At 33.4% G+C, this 18,756-nt stretch overlaps 1 protein-coding gene across 4 annotated transcripts in view; it reads right to left on the bottom strand.

Moving 5' to 3' along the window:
* The window catches only part of LOC105479616 (SNF2 related chromatin remodeling ATPase with DExD box 1), an 84,025-nt gene that overhangs the window by 19,932 nt on the left and 45,337 nt on the right, over positions 1–18,756 (bottom strand). For 3 of the 4 annotated variants that reach the window (XR_011621165.1, XM_011737659.2, XM_011737660.3), the window contains exons 9-11: positions 17,918–18,309; positions 5,870–6,069; positions 6–96 (exon numbers count right to left, since the gene is read on the bottom strand). Coding sequence is in view for 3 of the 4 variants with exons in the window: in XM_011737659.2 (XP_011735961.2) it covers positions 6–96; positions 5,870–6,069; positions 17,918–18,309 (683 nt within the window). In the remaining variant the exon portion in view is untranslated. Of the gene's footprint in view, positions 1–5; positions 97–5,869; positions 6,070–17,254; positions 17,876–17,917; positions 18,310–18,756 lie in introns of those variants that run through there. The other variant, XM_011737661.3, reaches the window with a different exon arrangement.

The raw sequence follows: 18,756 nt of genomic DNA on the forward strand, positions 1-18,756 counted from the left end.
CTTACCATTTCATCTGCCAAAATGCCATTAAGTCCATGTTTATGTACCAATGCCAGCCAATTCAAACCAACCTTCTGATAGGGCTTGAGTGACAAACTGGTAAAGAGAGAGTTACCAAATATTACACATTTATATTTCTATTAGTTTTCTATTAGTTATTACAACGCACATAAAAACTAAAATGCCTAGGTCTAATCTTACCTTTTAACTGTTAGACGCAATGTACACCTACTTAAAAAAATGAACCCAAGACATAAATGATTTTTCAGATCTTCCCAAACTTTACTCTCTATTCTTATTTATTTCTTCTGGCAAGAAAAATCAAGCATTTCCATATTTGGTCATAATACAGTACCTCCAAATTAATTCCATAAATGATTAGAATATTAAGTATGATAATATATTACTAAGCTAGTATTTACACTAGAAAATTGAATTGTGTTGATTTGATTTTTAGCACATTAAAAAACTTAAAAGTATTAGACAAAAAAACCATAAACATAATTTGCTACTTTGGCCAGGTAGGTTTAATAAACACTTTCTGAATGTGTGCCAATCACTCCTAATATCAGTGGTATGTATAATTCTGGAGCACGCATGTATGTGTGTATTATGTGCATACTATGTACAAATGTACACAGCACATGTTTAGCAAAATTATTTGACACTTGCATGCTACTTTCTACTCACTGATGTTCACTGATGTTTTAAGGACAGTGAACATCAGTGAGTAGAAAGCAGCATGCAAGTGTCAAAAACCTTATTTAATTTGGAAACACAAAAACAGACTAATCCCTGAGAATGAATTGTTTGGAAGGTAATATGGCAGAGTTATAAGGAATGAAAACAGTGGCTCATGCCCGTAATCCCAGCATTTTGCGAGGCTGTGGTGGGCAGATTGCTTGAGCTCAGGAGTTCGAGATCAGCCTGGGCAACATGACAAAACGCTGTCTCTACCAAAAATACAAAAAAAATTAGTCGGGTGTGGTGATGTATGCTTGTAGTCCCAGCTAATTAGCTACTTAGGAGAGACTGAGGTGGAAGGATCACTTGAGCCTGAGCCCAGGAGGCAGAAGTTATAGTGAGCTGAGATCATGCCACTGCACTTCAGCCTGGGTGACAGATCCAGACCCTGTCTCAATTATCAAAAAAACAAAAAAAAAAAAAAGAAAGGAATGACAACAATAGTTCGAATGGTTAAAAACTATTAACAGTTACCATTTATTGAACATCTATTATACATAGGCACAGATATCATTTTTCAAACATCACCTCCTTTAACCCTTTAAAAATCCCATTAAGTAGTTACTAAAATCACTTTAACAGATTAAAAAAACTTAATTTGCCTGAGGTTGCATAGCTAGAAAGTGTTAAGGCTAAGGTTTTAAATCAGGATGCCGATCTCACTCCAAAACCTATTCTCATATTCACTAGAACACCTTGCATTAATGCGAAAACATAGGACAAGGCCATGCCTCCCATTCTCCAGCTTGTATCCTGTCCCCTTAATTTCCTCTTGCATATATCCTGTTTGCACACAGGGAAGGGTCTGGACATAGCTATAATACACTGTTAAAAGATCAAACTCTAAAATCAAGACATAATTAGAACTGAGTGAAGAACAGGTAGTTTGAATGATGTCCACTTTAAATCAGAATCTATGTTTTAACTGTGGGGTATGCAACTTATAAAACATTTCTCATTTAATACAATTAAAAGTATAGGTAGGAGAAAAAGCAGTATTTCGAAGGTCTTTAAATTCTTTTGCTGAATTTTTATAAAAAGTCTTTTGCTTTCCCAATCAATGTAATTTCTATGCTACTACTATAAAAGTATAATAAATATAACATGTTATCATCAATATTTTAATTTCCAGGTCCAAAAGAATTCTTTCCATTATAACGGTGAGAGTAAATGCTAAAACTGGAATATTTACCATATTTCAGACTATGCTATGGGCTTTATATACATTATTATTTCATTTAATCCATATTAAAAATAGGAAATATTAATTATCTGCATTTTACAGATGAGAAGTTCACTGGGGCTCACAGAAGTTAAATAACCTGCTCAAGCTCATGCAGCTAACCAAATCTGTATCTTCAATGGTAGTGTCAGTATCCAATCCAGGTGTGATCCAGAGCTCAGCACTTAACCAGTAAATAGCAGAAATGAAAAAATTCTCTTTCATCCTGACCCACCCATCCTACAGTCAACACAACACTGAGTTCTCCATTATTTTAATGCATCCTTCCCAATGCTTTAGTCATCCTATTCACATAAGGCTCACAATTTACGACTAATGAAATTTGATAAGAATACATCACTTATAAATGCAGCCGAGGACACACATGCCATCTCAACATATGACCTATCACAAATGGCCACGAAAAATCTTAATAAACAAAAATTACTGAAATTCTTCATCACCAACATATATTGAGAAAAGAGTCTATTTATAATGAGTCAAAATACTCACTATAACATGAAATTTTAAAAAATGATGAAATCTAAAAAACTACTACATGGATTTTTAAAATTTAAATAAAATTGCTTTATTCAAAATCACAAAGAAATGATGGTAAGGTGTTTTGATCAGGAAATGAAACGGTTTTATTATACTGAAATGTTATAAAAATATAAAGTATTAATGTATATATATGTTTGCTGTTCTGTTAGATTTGTCTAAATTACAAGTAGCTTTGTTGCTTACTATCATGGAACTGCTGCCAATTCCAGATCCTTTCTCAGCATGTGAAAGGACTAAAGAAAATGTAATTTTGATAGACTCTGAATCCATTTATTATAACATTTAAAAATAGGATACCTACATTCTTTTCTAGTTGATTCTATTATTTAGATGCTATATAATCATACTTCCCATTTATTTCGACGCTTCACAGTTTTCTAAGAATTTTCATGACTGAATATAAATCTGAACCACCAATTTACTGGTAAGAACAAAAGGATTTGCTCAGGTCTTCTGAATAAGTGCTTTCTTCTCAACAGAGTACTAAAATATCTCTAAACTGAAGATTTTTTATCTCTCACTAAGGAAAAAAGTGATTTAAAGATTTTCTGAGATGATGAAAGAAAATGAGGCAACAGGCTATTTTGAAGTTATTGTTTTGTTAGGGGAAAAAACGAACACAATTCCCTCTAGCATTACTATGATTTCCTCACAGTCTGAAAATTCAACTGGGTTTAAATCTGCCAGAGAAACTAGTTTCAAAATTATTTTCAAAGGTGAGAAAGGCATAAAATAGAAATAACAGGAGTACATATGATGTGCTAAATTTGAGTTTAAAATAAAGAAATACAGAGCTAGAGAGACTTGTTTAAAGTAGTTCATAGAAAACAGGTTAGGGATGCTGTCCAACCAAAAGTTTATGTCCTGTAAGTATGACATGGCTGCTGCAAATACTACCACAACATGTTCATACTGACAGAAAAATGTTCAAACTAAAACATTTACATCCTACTACTTTTGAGTTAGTGAAACCACATCTGCAGTGTTAATTTGCATTCGCATCACTGTCAAATGGTCTCAGAGCTCCTGTGTAAGAACAGGGTAGGAACCATGCTCTCAAGTTCAGGATGAACAAGATCAGAAGAACCTTGGCAGATTTAGCTCAAAAGGCAAGACACACATGATTAAATATATTGTATTTTGAACATGTGAAAAATCTTTTTAGTTTAAAGCTGATAAATTATGGATTAATTAACTAGAGTTTTAGAGATGGCTACGTTTATAGTAAGAATAAAACAGGAGAAATACTAAGGATTTTTTTCTTTTCCCTCACTATTTTAAGCAATTTAAATTTTGACATTTTAAAATAAAGATTATGAATGTAATGCTTTTGAAGTACATATGAAAACTTTAACTTTTCCCTACAGAGATTTTATTTTTCACGAGAAATTCTGGAATATCTATATTTCTAAAAGGCAAACTTTCTTTTACAATTCACATAAATTTGCAACAGTCTGTAGCAAAGTAAACTTTGTTATGAAGAATATGTTCTGTTTAGAGAAAAATGCAAGCATGATAGGTTATTCATCAGGGTAGTCTAATATTTTCCCCTGTCCTAATAAATCCTTCACTAAAGCAAGGAAACAACTTTAAATGTGTACATACTAAGTACCCACAATGCCTGGCCAGTACACCAAGTAAAAATTGCTTATGCAACTCTTATCCTGGATGAAGAACAAAAATTAAGATAACAAATTGTAACCCCTAAAAGTGCACTTAAATAAACTCTAAAGAGACTATCTATACAGGTTTTAGAAGTTGTACTTTGGATAAGATCCAACAAGCACTTAAAAAAAACAACTATTTTTCTCATCTATTAAGTATTTCATTTAAAAAATCCTCAGTCTAATGGAGGATAGTTTATTACCTGATCAAACTATTTACAAGTAACAGGACTTTGTGAATGTGGTTTTGAGAGAGAAATTTTTTAAGTGATGCAATAAAGCACTTGATTTTTAAAAATCCAAATTATGATAAAGTAGACTCAACTGGGTAAGTCTTGTAGAGTGAAGAACTCCCCATATCCAATGCTGGAGAACAAGAAGCAGCAGCTCCAACTACACTTTTAGGAGATGAAATTTGCTGATATAGTTCTTTCTATGCAACAGAGAAAAGAGCTTCTTTGTGGGAACTGCATCACGTTTCCCTACATCATCCCATAGCACCCTAGAAGGGCACAGAAAAGATTGTAGCTTACTATTAAAGGCCAGTAATCATCTTGTTTTTTTTTCCATACCTTGATTTTAAATTATTAACCAATGATCAGCAAATATGCTTTGATCATTAACTTAGAAAAATATCAGAAGTAAATAAAATCAGCAACTAAGGCAATTAATTTTAATGAGATCCTACTGCTAATCTTAACTATCAGAAATACTCTGAACAGATGTAACTCATTTTGAAAGTTGTGTAACATTGCAAAGTATGGCTATACCATAATTCATTTCAATTATTCCCTAATTTTAGGAACTCCATTTGTTTCCATGGTTTTGCCACTATAACCATCATACTATTAACAGTTTTATATTATTTTTTTAAAAAGGGAAGTATTCTAAACAGTTCTGAGTCTCCAAATTACTTAAAAATATACAAACTTTTAAAGGAAATTCAACACAATTTCCCCCACCCCAATCCACCAACAACATGCAAAATGTGGGTGATCACAATTACAAAAACCATTTTAATATGTACTGGCCACTAGACGGTATTTTTTTTTTTTTTTTTTTGCATGAATTCTGGCAAGTATTTTATTGAAAGTAGCAAACTGGGGAAACATGTAGACTTATATGGTCTATTTAATCAAAGTATCTGTCCTTCCTCTTACTAATGTATTTCTACCCCAAAAGGAGATTTAAAAAGCTGGCCTTATCAAAGCATTTAAAACATTTCATCACAGTAAGGGATATCATTTCATTTTATTTATGATTAAAAAGAAAATGGGATAGGAAAGCAATTTTTACGCTGATGCAATTAAGCAGCTGACATTTTTTTAGGACATCAAATTTGTATATAGGAATAGCTAAAACCACTTTTTCATTTTCTGTGATTATATAAACAATTATCTGTTATCAGGCAAAAAAAGACACTGGTCATAGAGCATCATACCATCCCCCCCTTTAATTTATAATGATATGATAGAATAAAATGCCCTACTTGGGGGTGGGGGAAATGAATGAAAAACAGTTCATAGTCCACTTATGTGCCATTACAGAAAATCTGGGGATTCTCTCCTACCACTAGTTGCCATATCACTTTCTAGGCATGATACAGAAATAAGTAAGTTCAGATATTTTATACAATTGAGATAAAATATGAATAAATATATTCAACAAAGATTACCTTTGGTTTAGAATGGAAGGTTGTTCTATGTTCCATCCACCTCCATTTCCAGTAAGCATGGTAACTTGTTTGGTCAATTTATTTGAAATGTCTTCACATTTGTTCATAAGCCTTATAACTACATCTCTTTCTTGGATCAGTGTTTTACAATGCCATATCAAATCTTCTGATAAGCCATTAGTTTTGGACATCTTTGTGAACTATGGCATAAAAAGAAAAATAATTGAATAGTTCAGATCTAGGAAAGAGAAAGGCAATCCTGATTTCTGTATGAGGAAAACAAGCCTGATAATTTAAACCTTTACTTAATGAGCTTATAGTTAACTACTAAGAGAATCTGATTCTTCATGTTTATATTTGCATTGCTCCATGTTTCACTTTTATATTCTACTGTCACATATCAAACTCATTATGTTAAAATAAAATACATCTTACCTCAAAAAATGCATAATCCCAAACTCGTTACTTTGACCCTGGCAGCTAATCTCTTATAGGAGAAACGCTAGCAAGTAATTGTTACTATCTCCTATGAAGGTTTTAAAAACATTTCAAAACCTTAAATTCACTTTTCCCTAATACCAAAGGTAATAGTATCAAATTTAGTCACTGCAAATCTGATCTCTCACCTCTATGTGTCATTTCCTATGACTATTACATATTAAGATTAATCTTCTTAAAAGATATTTTTCCACATCTATCATCAGTGTAGCCCTTCAAGTTTTCAAAACTCCAATTATTTGTCACTTGATATTTTACTTCTAACCAGAGACTATTACATGCAGAGATATTACATGAATCAAAAGTTAACTATGACCAATTCAATAATTAGATAAGGTTTTTAAAAACTAGTTTCAACATAACACTACAAACAGTTCTCTGTGAACTCACAGAACTTCTTTCAAAACACAGTTGTATTTATTTTTCAAAAGGAGGCACTGACTATTTCATATGTAAAAGCTATATCAGAATTAGAATTTTTCAGATAGATAGCTGAAAATGTATATCCTAAAAAACATGACAAAAAATATTTTTCGTGGAAAGGATGAGAAAGCCCAAAAGCGATCTGAAATATCTGGGGCAAAAATGAAAATTCCATAAGCCAGAACTAAATACAGGAAACTAAAATAAAACCATCTATTAGGAAAATACCACACATGATTTTTATTCATGTCATCCTATTTAGCATATTTTTCCAAGTTATAACAAGAATCACATTAACAACTGTAAGTAATCACAGTATTTCTAAGTTGAGTGAAAAGCTCAAGCAATAGTAATTAAATGCTTTAGGGATATACTAAGATAATTTAATAAAACACAGTTTATAACAATATACATTTTCCATATTTATCCCAGAATAACTTGGAAATATACAAAATATCCAATCTATTCTTAGCACTTCAAAAATGGCACTGTAAAATACTAGGTTTATTTGCACACTACTCTACATTTTCCACAGGGACAACATTCATAATCACAATGTGATCTCCCACTCCCCCTACTTTGTGCTTTTCAGGGGAAAGATCTACACATAAGCAGCAGTATAGATAAGAATCAGTGTCTTAAGGAGGTTCTACCAGAACTTTTAGCTAAAATACTTTTATTTTTCAATGCAACCAAAAATTAGAGGCCAAAAAACCAATCTCATGCTGATTGTAGTATGTGTGTGTAATATATGTATATGTGAGAGAACCCCAACAAATTAATCAGAAAATAAGGAATGAACATACATTATATGCCATTTAGGTGCTAGAAACTATTAGATACCTTTTATTCAGTAACTCATTAAATCCTCATAACTACCACCAATTGTAGTCTACCAAATCTAGATGAAAAAACTAAGATTCAATTTCTAACATCATAAAGCTGGGTAAGAGAAAAAGTCCATGTTCTTTTCACTGTAACTAGTACCTCCCTAAATAAAATAATTTAAGACCTTAAAAGTTCAAAATAAACTTTTTTTTCTGTAACCAACTACCATTTATTAAGTTCTTCTTTTTTTTTTTTTTTAACAGAAATTACTCTAACTGTTGAATTATCTGGGAGATAGACACAGCCCCTGTCCTTGTGGTCTATGATCGTTGGGAAACACAAGTTAACAATTTCAAGCATAACCACTGGTATAAACAAGGGAAATAACAAAAGTTCATGGGCACTCATCACAAAAAGACTAATAAAATCTAAGACCTAGGAATTCCTTATGGAGTAAGAAGCCAGAAATAATAAAAGAACTGTTTTAATGGAAAGATAAATTCACATGTCAGAACCTAGAGAAGCAACAGACAAGTCTGAACAGGAAGGCAGTAAGGGTATGAATCACGTTGATGAGTTCTAAACTGAACTTACGGGCATCAAAAGGCTACTGAAGGGTTTTAGAGAGTTCCTGTTTAGGAAGAACTCTATGAGAGTAATGTGAAGGAGGTTTGACAGCAAAAAACTATTAAGGTGGCTTTGAGTTGAGAGACAATAGTGGCCTGTGTTGGACACAGAGAAACTGATAGATTTATGATCTTTAGGAGGTAGAATCCATTAAGTGTAGGGAGATGAGTGAAAAGAGTTAAGCCTAACTCCCAGACTTCTGGCTTCAACGCTAACAGATTAGTAGTACCATCTATTGAGATTAAAATTTACCAAGTTGGCAAGGGAAGTCTCTTTCTGGATATATTAAAGTTGGAATAGCTACCAAATTTTGGAGAGAGAGCCAGTGGTTAAATAAAGATCTGTATCTTAGGGAGGAGATATAAGCTGGAGAAAAAGATGCCACACAGGTGACCATCAAAGACAAAGATGCTGATGAGATTACCTAAGGAAAAGCACATGAAATTCAAGATTAGAAGACTGAGAGCAAAACCCTGAAGAACATCAACATTTAAAAGCGTTTTAAAATAGACAAAGCAAGAAGAAATGTAGGATGTGGTATCAGAGAAGCCAAGGAAGAAATAATTTCAAAAAGGAAAGTGTAAGTTTTAACTGACAAAAAACAATAAACTGGCCAGGTGCGGTGGCTCATCTAATCCCAGCATGTTGGGAGGCCAAGGCAGGAGTATGGTTTGAGCCCAGGATTTCAAGACCACCCTGGCAACATGGCAGAACTCTGTCTCTACCAAAAATACAAAAATTAGCCAGGTGTGGTGGCATGTGCCTGTGGTCCCAGCTACGCAGGAGGCTGAGGTGGGACGATGGCTTGAGCCTGGGAGTCAGAGGCTGCCATGAGCCAAGACGCCACTGCACTCCAGCCTGGGTGATAGAGACCCTGTCTCAAAAACAAACAAACAAACAAACAAACAAACAGACTTACTTAATCTTTCACTGATTATAATGAATTTGTATAAAATACACCACATGGTAAATAATTTCTATAGTATTTCTCATGGACAGTTCTGAGTAATTAAATATGTAGCTAATTCACAGTGGTTATAAATGTGTAATTTTATTCACAATAGTTATGCTTTGAAGATATGTGCCAGAAGCACACGGAGAGGTAAATACTCATCTAATTACATATTCATAATTCAGTAGATATCTAAAGATGTTACTGTATTGCTGAAGGTTAGTGCCTAAGCATAGTATGAGTTTAGTGGTAAGTAACAGCCAATATTTTCTGAGAAACAGATTAAAAGTAAAATGTGAAGATTCCTAACATGTAAGTCACACAACCATTATTACGAAAACCAATGTTAGATTACACTAAGTGAATATATTCAAAATGAAGCTGAAGCACACTGAATCTTTATAAAGCAATTATAGGTCTCATTTCTTTTTCACTTAAAAAAGAACATACTACTATTCTTCAAATATTTTCAAAAGCTTGTTATACAAGAGGTAACTCTGAAAAAATTAGTATATTGTGATCTAATCTTATGATTTTTGTAATATAAAAATTATTTTGTTATAATAATCATTATATTATTTTCTGCCACTGAACAGCTTTCTGAAATATAAAATTTCCTTCATAGCTGAAACTTCCTAATATAAAAAAATTACAGCAGACATAAATCACAAATTCACTTAAGTGGTCCCATTTATACATTTAAGTTTGATGTCTTTTTATTTATGAAAAAAATTTTCTTCCTTTTACTTATTTTTTAAGAGCATAAATTAATTATGGTCATTTGGAAGCCACAAGAAAGGGTTAAAAGGTGGGGGTGACCAATCATTATTTTGAGAGCTGGAAAATTAAAGGAAAGAATAAACACTTATTCTGAATTCTGTATACAAACAGCAACATTTAGAGTGGCAGATATAAGGAAGTTCTTTTATAGATAATTCCTAAAGAAGTAGCAATAACAGTATTAAAATATTATTTTTGCAGGCCGGCATGATGGCTCACACCTGTAATCCCAGCACTTTGGGGGCCAAGGTGGGTGGATCATCTGAGGCTCCAGGAGTTCAAGACCAACACAGTGAAACCCTGCCTCTACTAAAAATACAAAAATTAAGTGGGTGTGGTGGTGCACGACTGTAATCCCAGCTATTCGGGAAGCTGAGGCACAAGAATTTCTTGAACCCGGGAGGCACAGGTTGCAGTGAGCCAAGATCACACCACTGCACTCCAGCCTGAGTGACGGAGTGAGAGACTGTCTCAAAATAAAATAAAAAAATAATAAAAACTATTAATTTTGCAATGGCTAATGAATTATGGATTCAGACATGTAGCATTAACAGCTGGTAATGTTACAAAAAGTAACAATCAGATATTACTGTCTTCTGATGAAAGAACACATCACTAACTATGTAGTAATATTGGTGGGTCCATTTAACTTTCTAATTATCATTTTACAGAAAGTACTAGTCCAGTGGAACATGTTAAACTACACTGGGGAGGTATAATCAGAAAAGTTTAGACAGGGGAGTTATAGAACAAATGACCCACTTTCTTTACCAAAAACTGGAAAAAGAGAAGGGGAGAGAGTGGGGGATGAGGAACCTATAGATTAAAAGACTTAAAAGACCTATCAAGCAATCTCAGGGAGTTGACCTTACTTGGATCCTAATTCAAACTAACAAACTATAAAACAAATGAACCAATACTATGGCATTTATGAGACAACTGGAAATTTGAATTCTGAATATTTTGATATTAAGAAACTATTGATGATTTTTATTAGATATGATAATGTTATGGTTTCTTCAGGAGATACATATTCAAAATTTTAAGGATAAAATGACATCTGAGATGTGCTTCAACATAATATGATGGAAGGAAGTGGACAAGAGTATGGAAGAAACACATAGGGGTTCATTATACTATAACATTGTGTGCTTAAATTTCTTGTAATAACAAAATGGGAGAGGCAATGAAGGGGAGTGCAAGGTCATTCTTACTTCAGGATGCTTTAAAGTCAAGGGCTGGTTATGAGATTTTTAACTGAACTTCACTTCTTGGTTATTTTGAAGTTGAAATTTCAGAACAACTCCTTAGGACTCCCTAACACTCCCTACCTCTCCCCTCCCACACAAGTAAACCAACTTTAGAGATGATCAAAATGACTGTTGCTGATTTAGAATTTAGATCTATCTAATAACAACCCACTAACCAGGAAGGTAAAACAGAAGTAGACAGTTTTTCAAAGGAAAAAGAGTTTAACTGAATGATGAATTTACTATGATTTGATTCAGCTGTGACAGTAAACCCAAAATATGAGGGGTTTAAATAAAAGAAAGTTATTCATCTCTCATGTAAATAAAGACCTGAAGAATTGATTCAGATTTGGTATGTTGGTTCCAAAATTAAGGATTCTTTTAACTCTGCTGCTTCAATAACCTCAACATCCACCATCATACTGACCCTTCTATCAGCAGGAAGAAACAACGCTTTCCGAAAGTCGTAACATATCACTGCTCATAGCCCACTGGAATGAGCTTTGTCAAACTATCACAAGGGAGGCTAAAACAGTCTTAATATATTGTGGGTAATATGTCCATAAGCCTGGCCATAAATCTGATTTAAAAAGCTATAGGGTGGGCATGGAGATTTAACAAAAAAAAAGAAGAATGGTTTGATTTTAAAAAGTTCGATTCAATACGGCTAGAACTTAGTGGACAAACAGAAAACAACAGTTTCTCAGCATTTCATTAATAATATATACGACATTTGCAGTGCAAATTATTGTGAATATCTGCAGCTAATGTTTTTAAAGAGTCAGGCAACTGATGGCATTTCATTTTTAGACTTTCCCACAGGTAGGCACTATAATTACACCCCATTTACAGATGTTTGCTTACAGATATGTAAGCTGTTAGAAAATGGCAGACATGAATTCAAAATCAGGTAATCTAGCTTCACTATATTATTCACCTACCATCTAGTACGCACTTACAAAACCAATGGAATAAAAAAAGTGGCATGCACTGAATTCAGAAACAAGAGATTCAAAATGAGAGAGACAAAAGGATTCTCCAGGATGTCAGGAAAATGAAATCCTAAGGCCACAACTGATAAGCTGGCCTACAGTGTAACTAGTCCAAATTGGAGCAGGTGATAAAATTCCTGATTTTCTAAAAAAGATGAAACTGACAGATTACCAGAGGTGTCTAAAATCTCAGGCCCAGGTGCAGTGGCTCATGCCTGTAATCCCAGCACCCTGGGAGGTGGAGGTTGAGAGGATCACTTGAGGTCAGGAGTTCGAGACCAGCCTGGCCAACATGGTGAAACTCCGTTTCTACTAAAAACACAAAAATTAGCCAAACATGGTGGTAGACGTCTGTAATCCCAACCACTCAGCAAGGTGAGGCAGGAGAATCGCTTGAACCTGGGAGGCGGAGATTGCAGTGAGCTGAGATCTCATCACTGCACTCTAGCCTGGGTGACAGAGCGAGACTGTCTGAAAAAAGAAAAAGAAAAAGGAAAAGAAAAAAAAATCTGACAGGAAATGTAGGCAACTGGAAAAGACTTTAGAGTTGACATAATGACAAGTATATAAGAAAATAAACAGAAAAACCAAGACAAATAATAACTAGAAAAAAAAATGAGAGAAAAAAAAACATGTAGTATACTATATGGTTCATCTATGAAAGGAATCTGCATAGTCTTAACAATGCAGACACTAAAAATGATCTTCAAAATCACCACGTTAACATATATTAATAGAACTGGGGAACAGAAAATGGGTATGTGAAGTGAGGTAGACAGTGAGAGCTAAATCCTATTGTCTATAACGTTAAGTTGAGTAGATAAATTATCTATCAACTTAACGTCATTTTAGACAAAACGACAAAAAGTGCATTATAATTATATTACATAAAGATATGGAGGTGATCAGAACAATCAGACAAAAAGTCATGAAAGAAGTTATCTGCACCGTGGGCAACAGGCTGGGGAAAAGGGTGGATATAGATTTTTGGGGGGGGGGGGAGAACAAGCCTATAGAATTATTTGTTAATCTAGGTGTATGTGAAAATAATAAAAGTATAAACATTAACAGAAAGTAAAGAAATCCAATAGTTAATATCTTCATTAATTTGGGGAGGGGGAAAGAGAGCCTCTCTCTTAAGGAAAGGTGTAAGAACACTGCTGCCACCATGTTACTGTTTTCGGAACACAAAAATCACTTAACTTTCCCCCAAAATAGATTTAAGAAATACAAAGTACCCTATAAATGTGGGATCTAATAGTAAATCTGAAGTTACTGAAAAGCACAGAAAAGATGATTCTGCTTACATGGTATGAAGTATACAAATGTACACATAAATACACGATGCTCAAAACATCTTAAATGGTGGGTATCTTTGGTAGAATTTGGGGTAAACTTTACTTTTTCATTTCCACAAATACTGTTTTCAATTTTAGGTAAAACAAATCGTTTTCAAAAAATGATAAATCTCTTTTCAGAAGGAAGAAAATAAAAAAGCTAACTGCTACTTTCTAAATAATTACATGAAAAAAACTCATCAATATGGCCCTGATCATGATCTCTTCTTTAAAACCTCGAGTGACTATTCAAAGGACTTTTTTCTTTCAAAAACAGTCAGCATCTGAAGTATCCCTCTCTTGCCACAGTGTGTCACTCTTACTGCACAGATATTTTTGCATTTCCATGGGAAGGGAGAAACCGTTTAAAAGTAGATTTAATTTTCAAATTATTAAATCCCCACTTACCAAAAGACAGCCCTGAGGACAGAGTCCTAAGCTTATTCATTATTTTAAATACCTGGCAGCAACCTACAAAGTACTCAAAATGCACTTGTAGTTTTAATACAATTATCAAACTTATACAAATTAAAACAAAGCCTGAATATATAGTAATCTTACAAATAAATTCACTGGTGCCACCTTATCCAGAAAGAAGAAATACCTATTACCATGCATTAAGTGGCCAATTTAGGCCAAGTATTTTACAGAAATCACCAGTTAAAACAAAGCAAAGGGTCGGGTGTGGTGGCTCACGCCTGTAATCCCAGCACTTGGAGAGGCCACAACAGGTGGATCATCTGAGGTCAGCGGTTCCAGCCCAGCCCGGCCAACATGGTGAAACTCCATCTCTACTACAAATACAAAAATCAGCCAGGCGTGGTGGCGGGCACCTGTAATCCCAGCTACTAGGGAGGCTGAGGCAGCAGAAACGCTTAAACCTGGGAGGTGGAAGTTGCAGTGAGCTGAGATCATGCCATTGCACTCCAGCCTGAGCGACAAGAGCGAAACTCTGTCTCAAAACAAAACAAAACAAAAACCAAAAAAGAAACTCCACAGTCTAGTAGATGAGAGTAATACAATGAGGAGTATAGTGTTTGACATGAACTAAACCTGAGCTGCTTGGTTATTAGCCAAGGAAGACTGGATCTACACTGATCTAAATCTTAACAAATTAGATGTATATATAAAAGTTTTCAGGTTGAGTTACTGATGCATGTTGCATTGGTCAGCATAAAAATATTACTAATCTGATTAACATATAAAGATGCAACACAGATTTTTCACAGACATAATAACATTCCCTACCCTACTGTGTGCAAGGCTAGACAAAAATCCAGTAAGTGGATGGTGAACGGATGCCATCAACTGTGTGAGATTTGGCAATAAAAATTCCAATTTTAACACAATAACAGTACAAGTTTTTAAACTAATGACATTTTTGGCTTGCTATATTTCTGAAGCCTACTTGATTTAATGATGAGGTTTTCTCACAATGGGCACCTACATTACTGTTGTCATGCAGAAAAATTGTAAGTAAAATGGAAAAAATCATGAAGAAAAATTTAAAAACAATATTTAAATTTTGACTCATAGAAAAAAATGTATAAAGCTGCAAGCATAAATATCTTCTTAGGTAATATACTTTTAAAAAAAATCAAACTCTCCTCATGTAAAATGAGGGTGACTAGAATATCTGGAGTGTTTTAGTTTCAAAAGGCACTAATTATCTGACAAATAAGTCATAATAGTATAGAAAGGTAGTAACGTCTAGATTTAAAATTACTGTAATTAGATTACCAAGTAGGTGATATTAATAAGTATATTATACTTACATTTTATATATCATATCTATTACACTTATATTACATTTATATGTCTACTATCTTGAAAACAACCCAATGATCTACAACTTTTCAAACGTTGTTTTAAAAGGCACAACTAACATAATTTTCACATTCAAATTACTTTTATAAGACAATGAAATACTAATTACATTTAATCATTTAATAATCACCAATGGTAAAGAAACCTCACTTTTAACAAAAATTACTATTGTATATATATACTTTAATCATGGGCTCAAGTATGCATTTTTTAATGAAATATTTATGAATTTCACAGTCTGTAAATAGAAATTCTCCAATTCTTAAGACTAAATAAGATTAAACAATGATTTCAAGAAAAGAGAAGACTAGTTGTTAGCAGGTTGTTCTTAATATATTTAATACCTTGTAATTTTCACTAAAATATGACTGAGCAATATGATTAAAACCTCAACGAATTCTCATAGAAATTTCTAAATATGGCAGCTACCAACACAAAACAATTTTTTTGGCTTTTGTTTCCTTTTGAAGTTGTTTAGAGGTACATTATCAAACCTCACTGATTAACAGGGAAGAAGCAAATTATATAGCTTTTAACTAAAATATTCATAATATTGACTTTTGTTTTGATAATTTTATTAAGATATTAAATCTGCTCTAGGGTAGGGTTTGGGCTAAAAAAGTACCCTATAATAAGTCATATTTAAAATTCTAAAGATTTTTAAAGTAGAAGCTCAAAGTTCTAAGCAAATTAAAATTTAAAGCATATACATATTTACTTGCTAATTTACACTATTAATTTGAAAAAGCTCATTCACCTACTTTGCTAAGGATGGCAAACACTGTACTCACTGAATTCAAGTAGAAAGTTTACTTTTCAGATACGTTTAGACTGTTACATAAAATATTTCCTATTTGGACGGATGGTTAAAACAAACAATATAGTCCTTATGTTCAACTTTTAGAAAGGGGCAAGATGTTAGGAGGTTTAAGCAAGTAATGCATAATCTCCAAATTCATGTCAAGACTAATTTAAACTCTGCTGATTAATTAGTAGGGGAAATAAGATTTCTACATGTTAAGTTGCGAATATTTTTTAAAAACATCTGGCACATATACCTCTGGTAAAATTGTATAATTTACTTTTACTATAAGATATGAGGGCAAGTAGTTACAGCAACTAAACAAACTAGTGCAGATAATTGCATATCTTATTAAATAAATTAGAATCCCAACAAGCCTGAGCAACCCAATTCTGCAACAACATAGGAGACCATTAAAGATTAAAAGAAAGAAGAAAAGGAAGAAAAGAAGAACAAGAAAGCCCTTCAGCAAATACTTTAACAAATAAATCACTCAGGCAAAGTCAAACAAGTTTTCAAAGGGCCTGCTTTGACAGATGTTCTCTGGAAAAGCAAAGGCTTCAGGCAAAACGAATGGTTTTATTATTATTTTTTAAAGCTACGGAATATTATTAATGTTGTTTCTGTCTTTCTCAAATATTTTAATTTTAAAAAATGCATTTACAACCATTGTTCAGGGACTCTCCCCTACTGCCACTTCGAGACACTTATCAAGGGATTTAATGCTCATTTAGATGTGTTACAAGTATAAAATTAATCACAAAAGCAACTTTGCTCCCTAATTTAGGGAATAAAACTTCCTAAAAAATTTTATAAAGCATCAAGAGTTGCTGCATCTTTTAAAGCTGTAAAAAATCATCCATATTGCTTTTACAACAGGCCTATATATAATTCCTGCCATAAAAGCCCACACAAGAGTTGAAGCAAAATTTAAGAGTTCTTATATTTATCTGTATGAATAAGATTTGATGACTATTGGTATTCATAAAACTCAAAATGCAGGTATTCTGGATAAAACCTGTTTATAGAAAGTCAAATTCCAGAAAATGATCATGCAAAGTGTACTTACCAGTGCTTATGCCTTCCCTTCACCTAACGCTTGAATTCTAGGCTTCCAGAAATTTTTCTATCTTTCCAATTAAAAACGCTGCAGCCTGCTACACTCCATAAAATGGCCGCGTTGTTTAACCAAGAAAAACATGTTAGAGATTGAGCTGTCACTTTTAGAAGAAAAAAAGAAAATAAACAATTGCTTCTTTTGTGGTGAAGCATAAAACACTTAGGCTGGCATTTTGAATCATGGAGCTCCCCTGGCCGTTGCTATTGCTCTTCAAGTAGTTGTAGTAAAATTTCTGCCACATTCTTGCTTTCTGCATGGTGTCTCAGCAGTAACAGATCAGAACAGGCTAGCAAACAACTCCTTCCTAAATGTAAGCTCTAATTTCTTCTTCTGCAGTGAAATGAACGAAGTTTCTATGCAAAAGAATGAGTGACAGTATTCCCAGCCAATCAGCTTGGGTTTTTTCAGGAAAATCACCCCTTAATTCATTCAAAATTAGGTCATATGACACTATTTGAAATACTATTGGCTTACCATGAAAGTAATGTTTGACTTTACACAGGATAAGGCCACCCATCTATGCTTCCCTGGGCTGAAGACAACTTGACTATAACCGGTACTGTGAATTAAATACACACACACATACAGGGGAAAAAAAGAATAAAGCCTTACCAGAGTCTCCCAACTATTAAAGGGCCGGAGCTCTGTTATCTTCTGAGCCTTCTTCTGAGAACACTGAGGAATCAAAGTAAGTTCACCAATTGAAGCATCTTGAAGGAAGTGAAGAATTTTACCTTTATAGCCATCCTCCATCACTTCTTCACCACTACTATAGTCCTCATCTAATGAACTACCGACATCAGAACCTGAATCATATTCAGAGTCTTCAACAACTCTCTTTGGATTAAATACATTTTTTTTACGTTTCTTGTTAAAGCCATTTTGTGCTTTCATTGAAAATTTCTGTTTTAGTTTTGTTTTAGTTGCATTTTTAGGGTAATTTTGACTTCTTGAAGAAACTTCTTTTCCATTTGGAACCTCACTTTGTGATGCATACTGCATATCTGCATACAAAAGACAAAACAGTAACTAAATTAGAAATACATAAATATAAAGAAAGATTTCAAATAAAAACTTAAAACATTTACCTATTCCTTTTGAATACAGAAGAATTCAACCACAATTTATTGTTAAATTTGATACACTTTAAAAATACTTAAGTAGAATTTGAAGTTAAACAATTAGTTTCAAAAGCAGGTGATAACTTGTTTTTTAAGTGAATTAAATATAAATTTCTCTTTTCTGACAAAGGTCCTGAGAACATAAATGGCAGCTGCATATATGTATCATGTCTCAGATATTCTTAGCAGCCCCACTCAACTATGCCAACACTGAATATAGCAGAACGATGCTTACACTACTATAAAGCTTACTAATAAAAAGTGTGTATGTTTCAACTATCCATAATTTTCCAATACTATCTTCAATATTCTAAGTTTCATTGTTACTTA

This window comes from Macaca nemestrina, chromosome 3 (assembly GCF_043159975.1).
Source record: "Macaca nemestrina isolate mMacNem1 chromosome 3, mMacNem.hap1, whole genome shotgun sequence".
NCBI classification, from domain to species: Eukaryota; Metazoa; Chordata; class Mammalia; order Primates; family Cercopithecidae; genus Macaca; species Macaca nemestrina.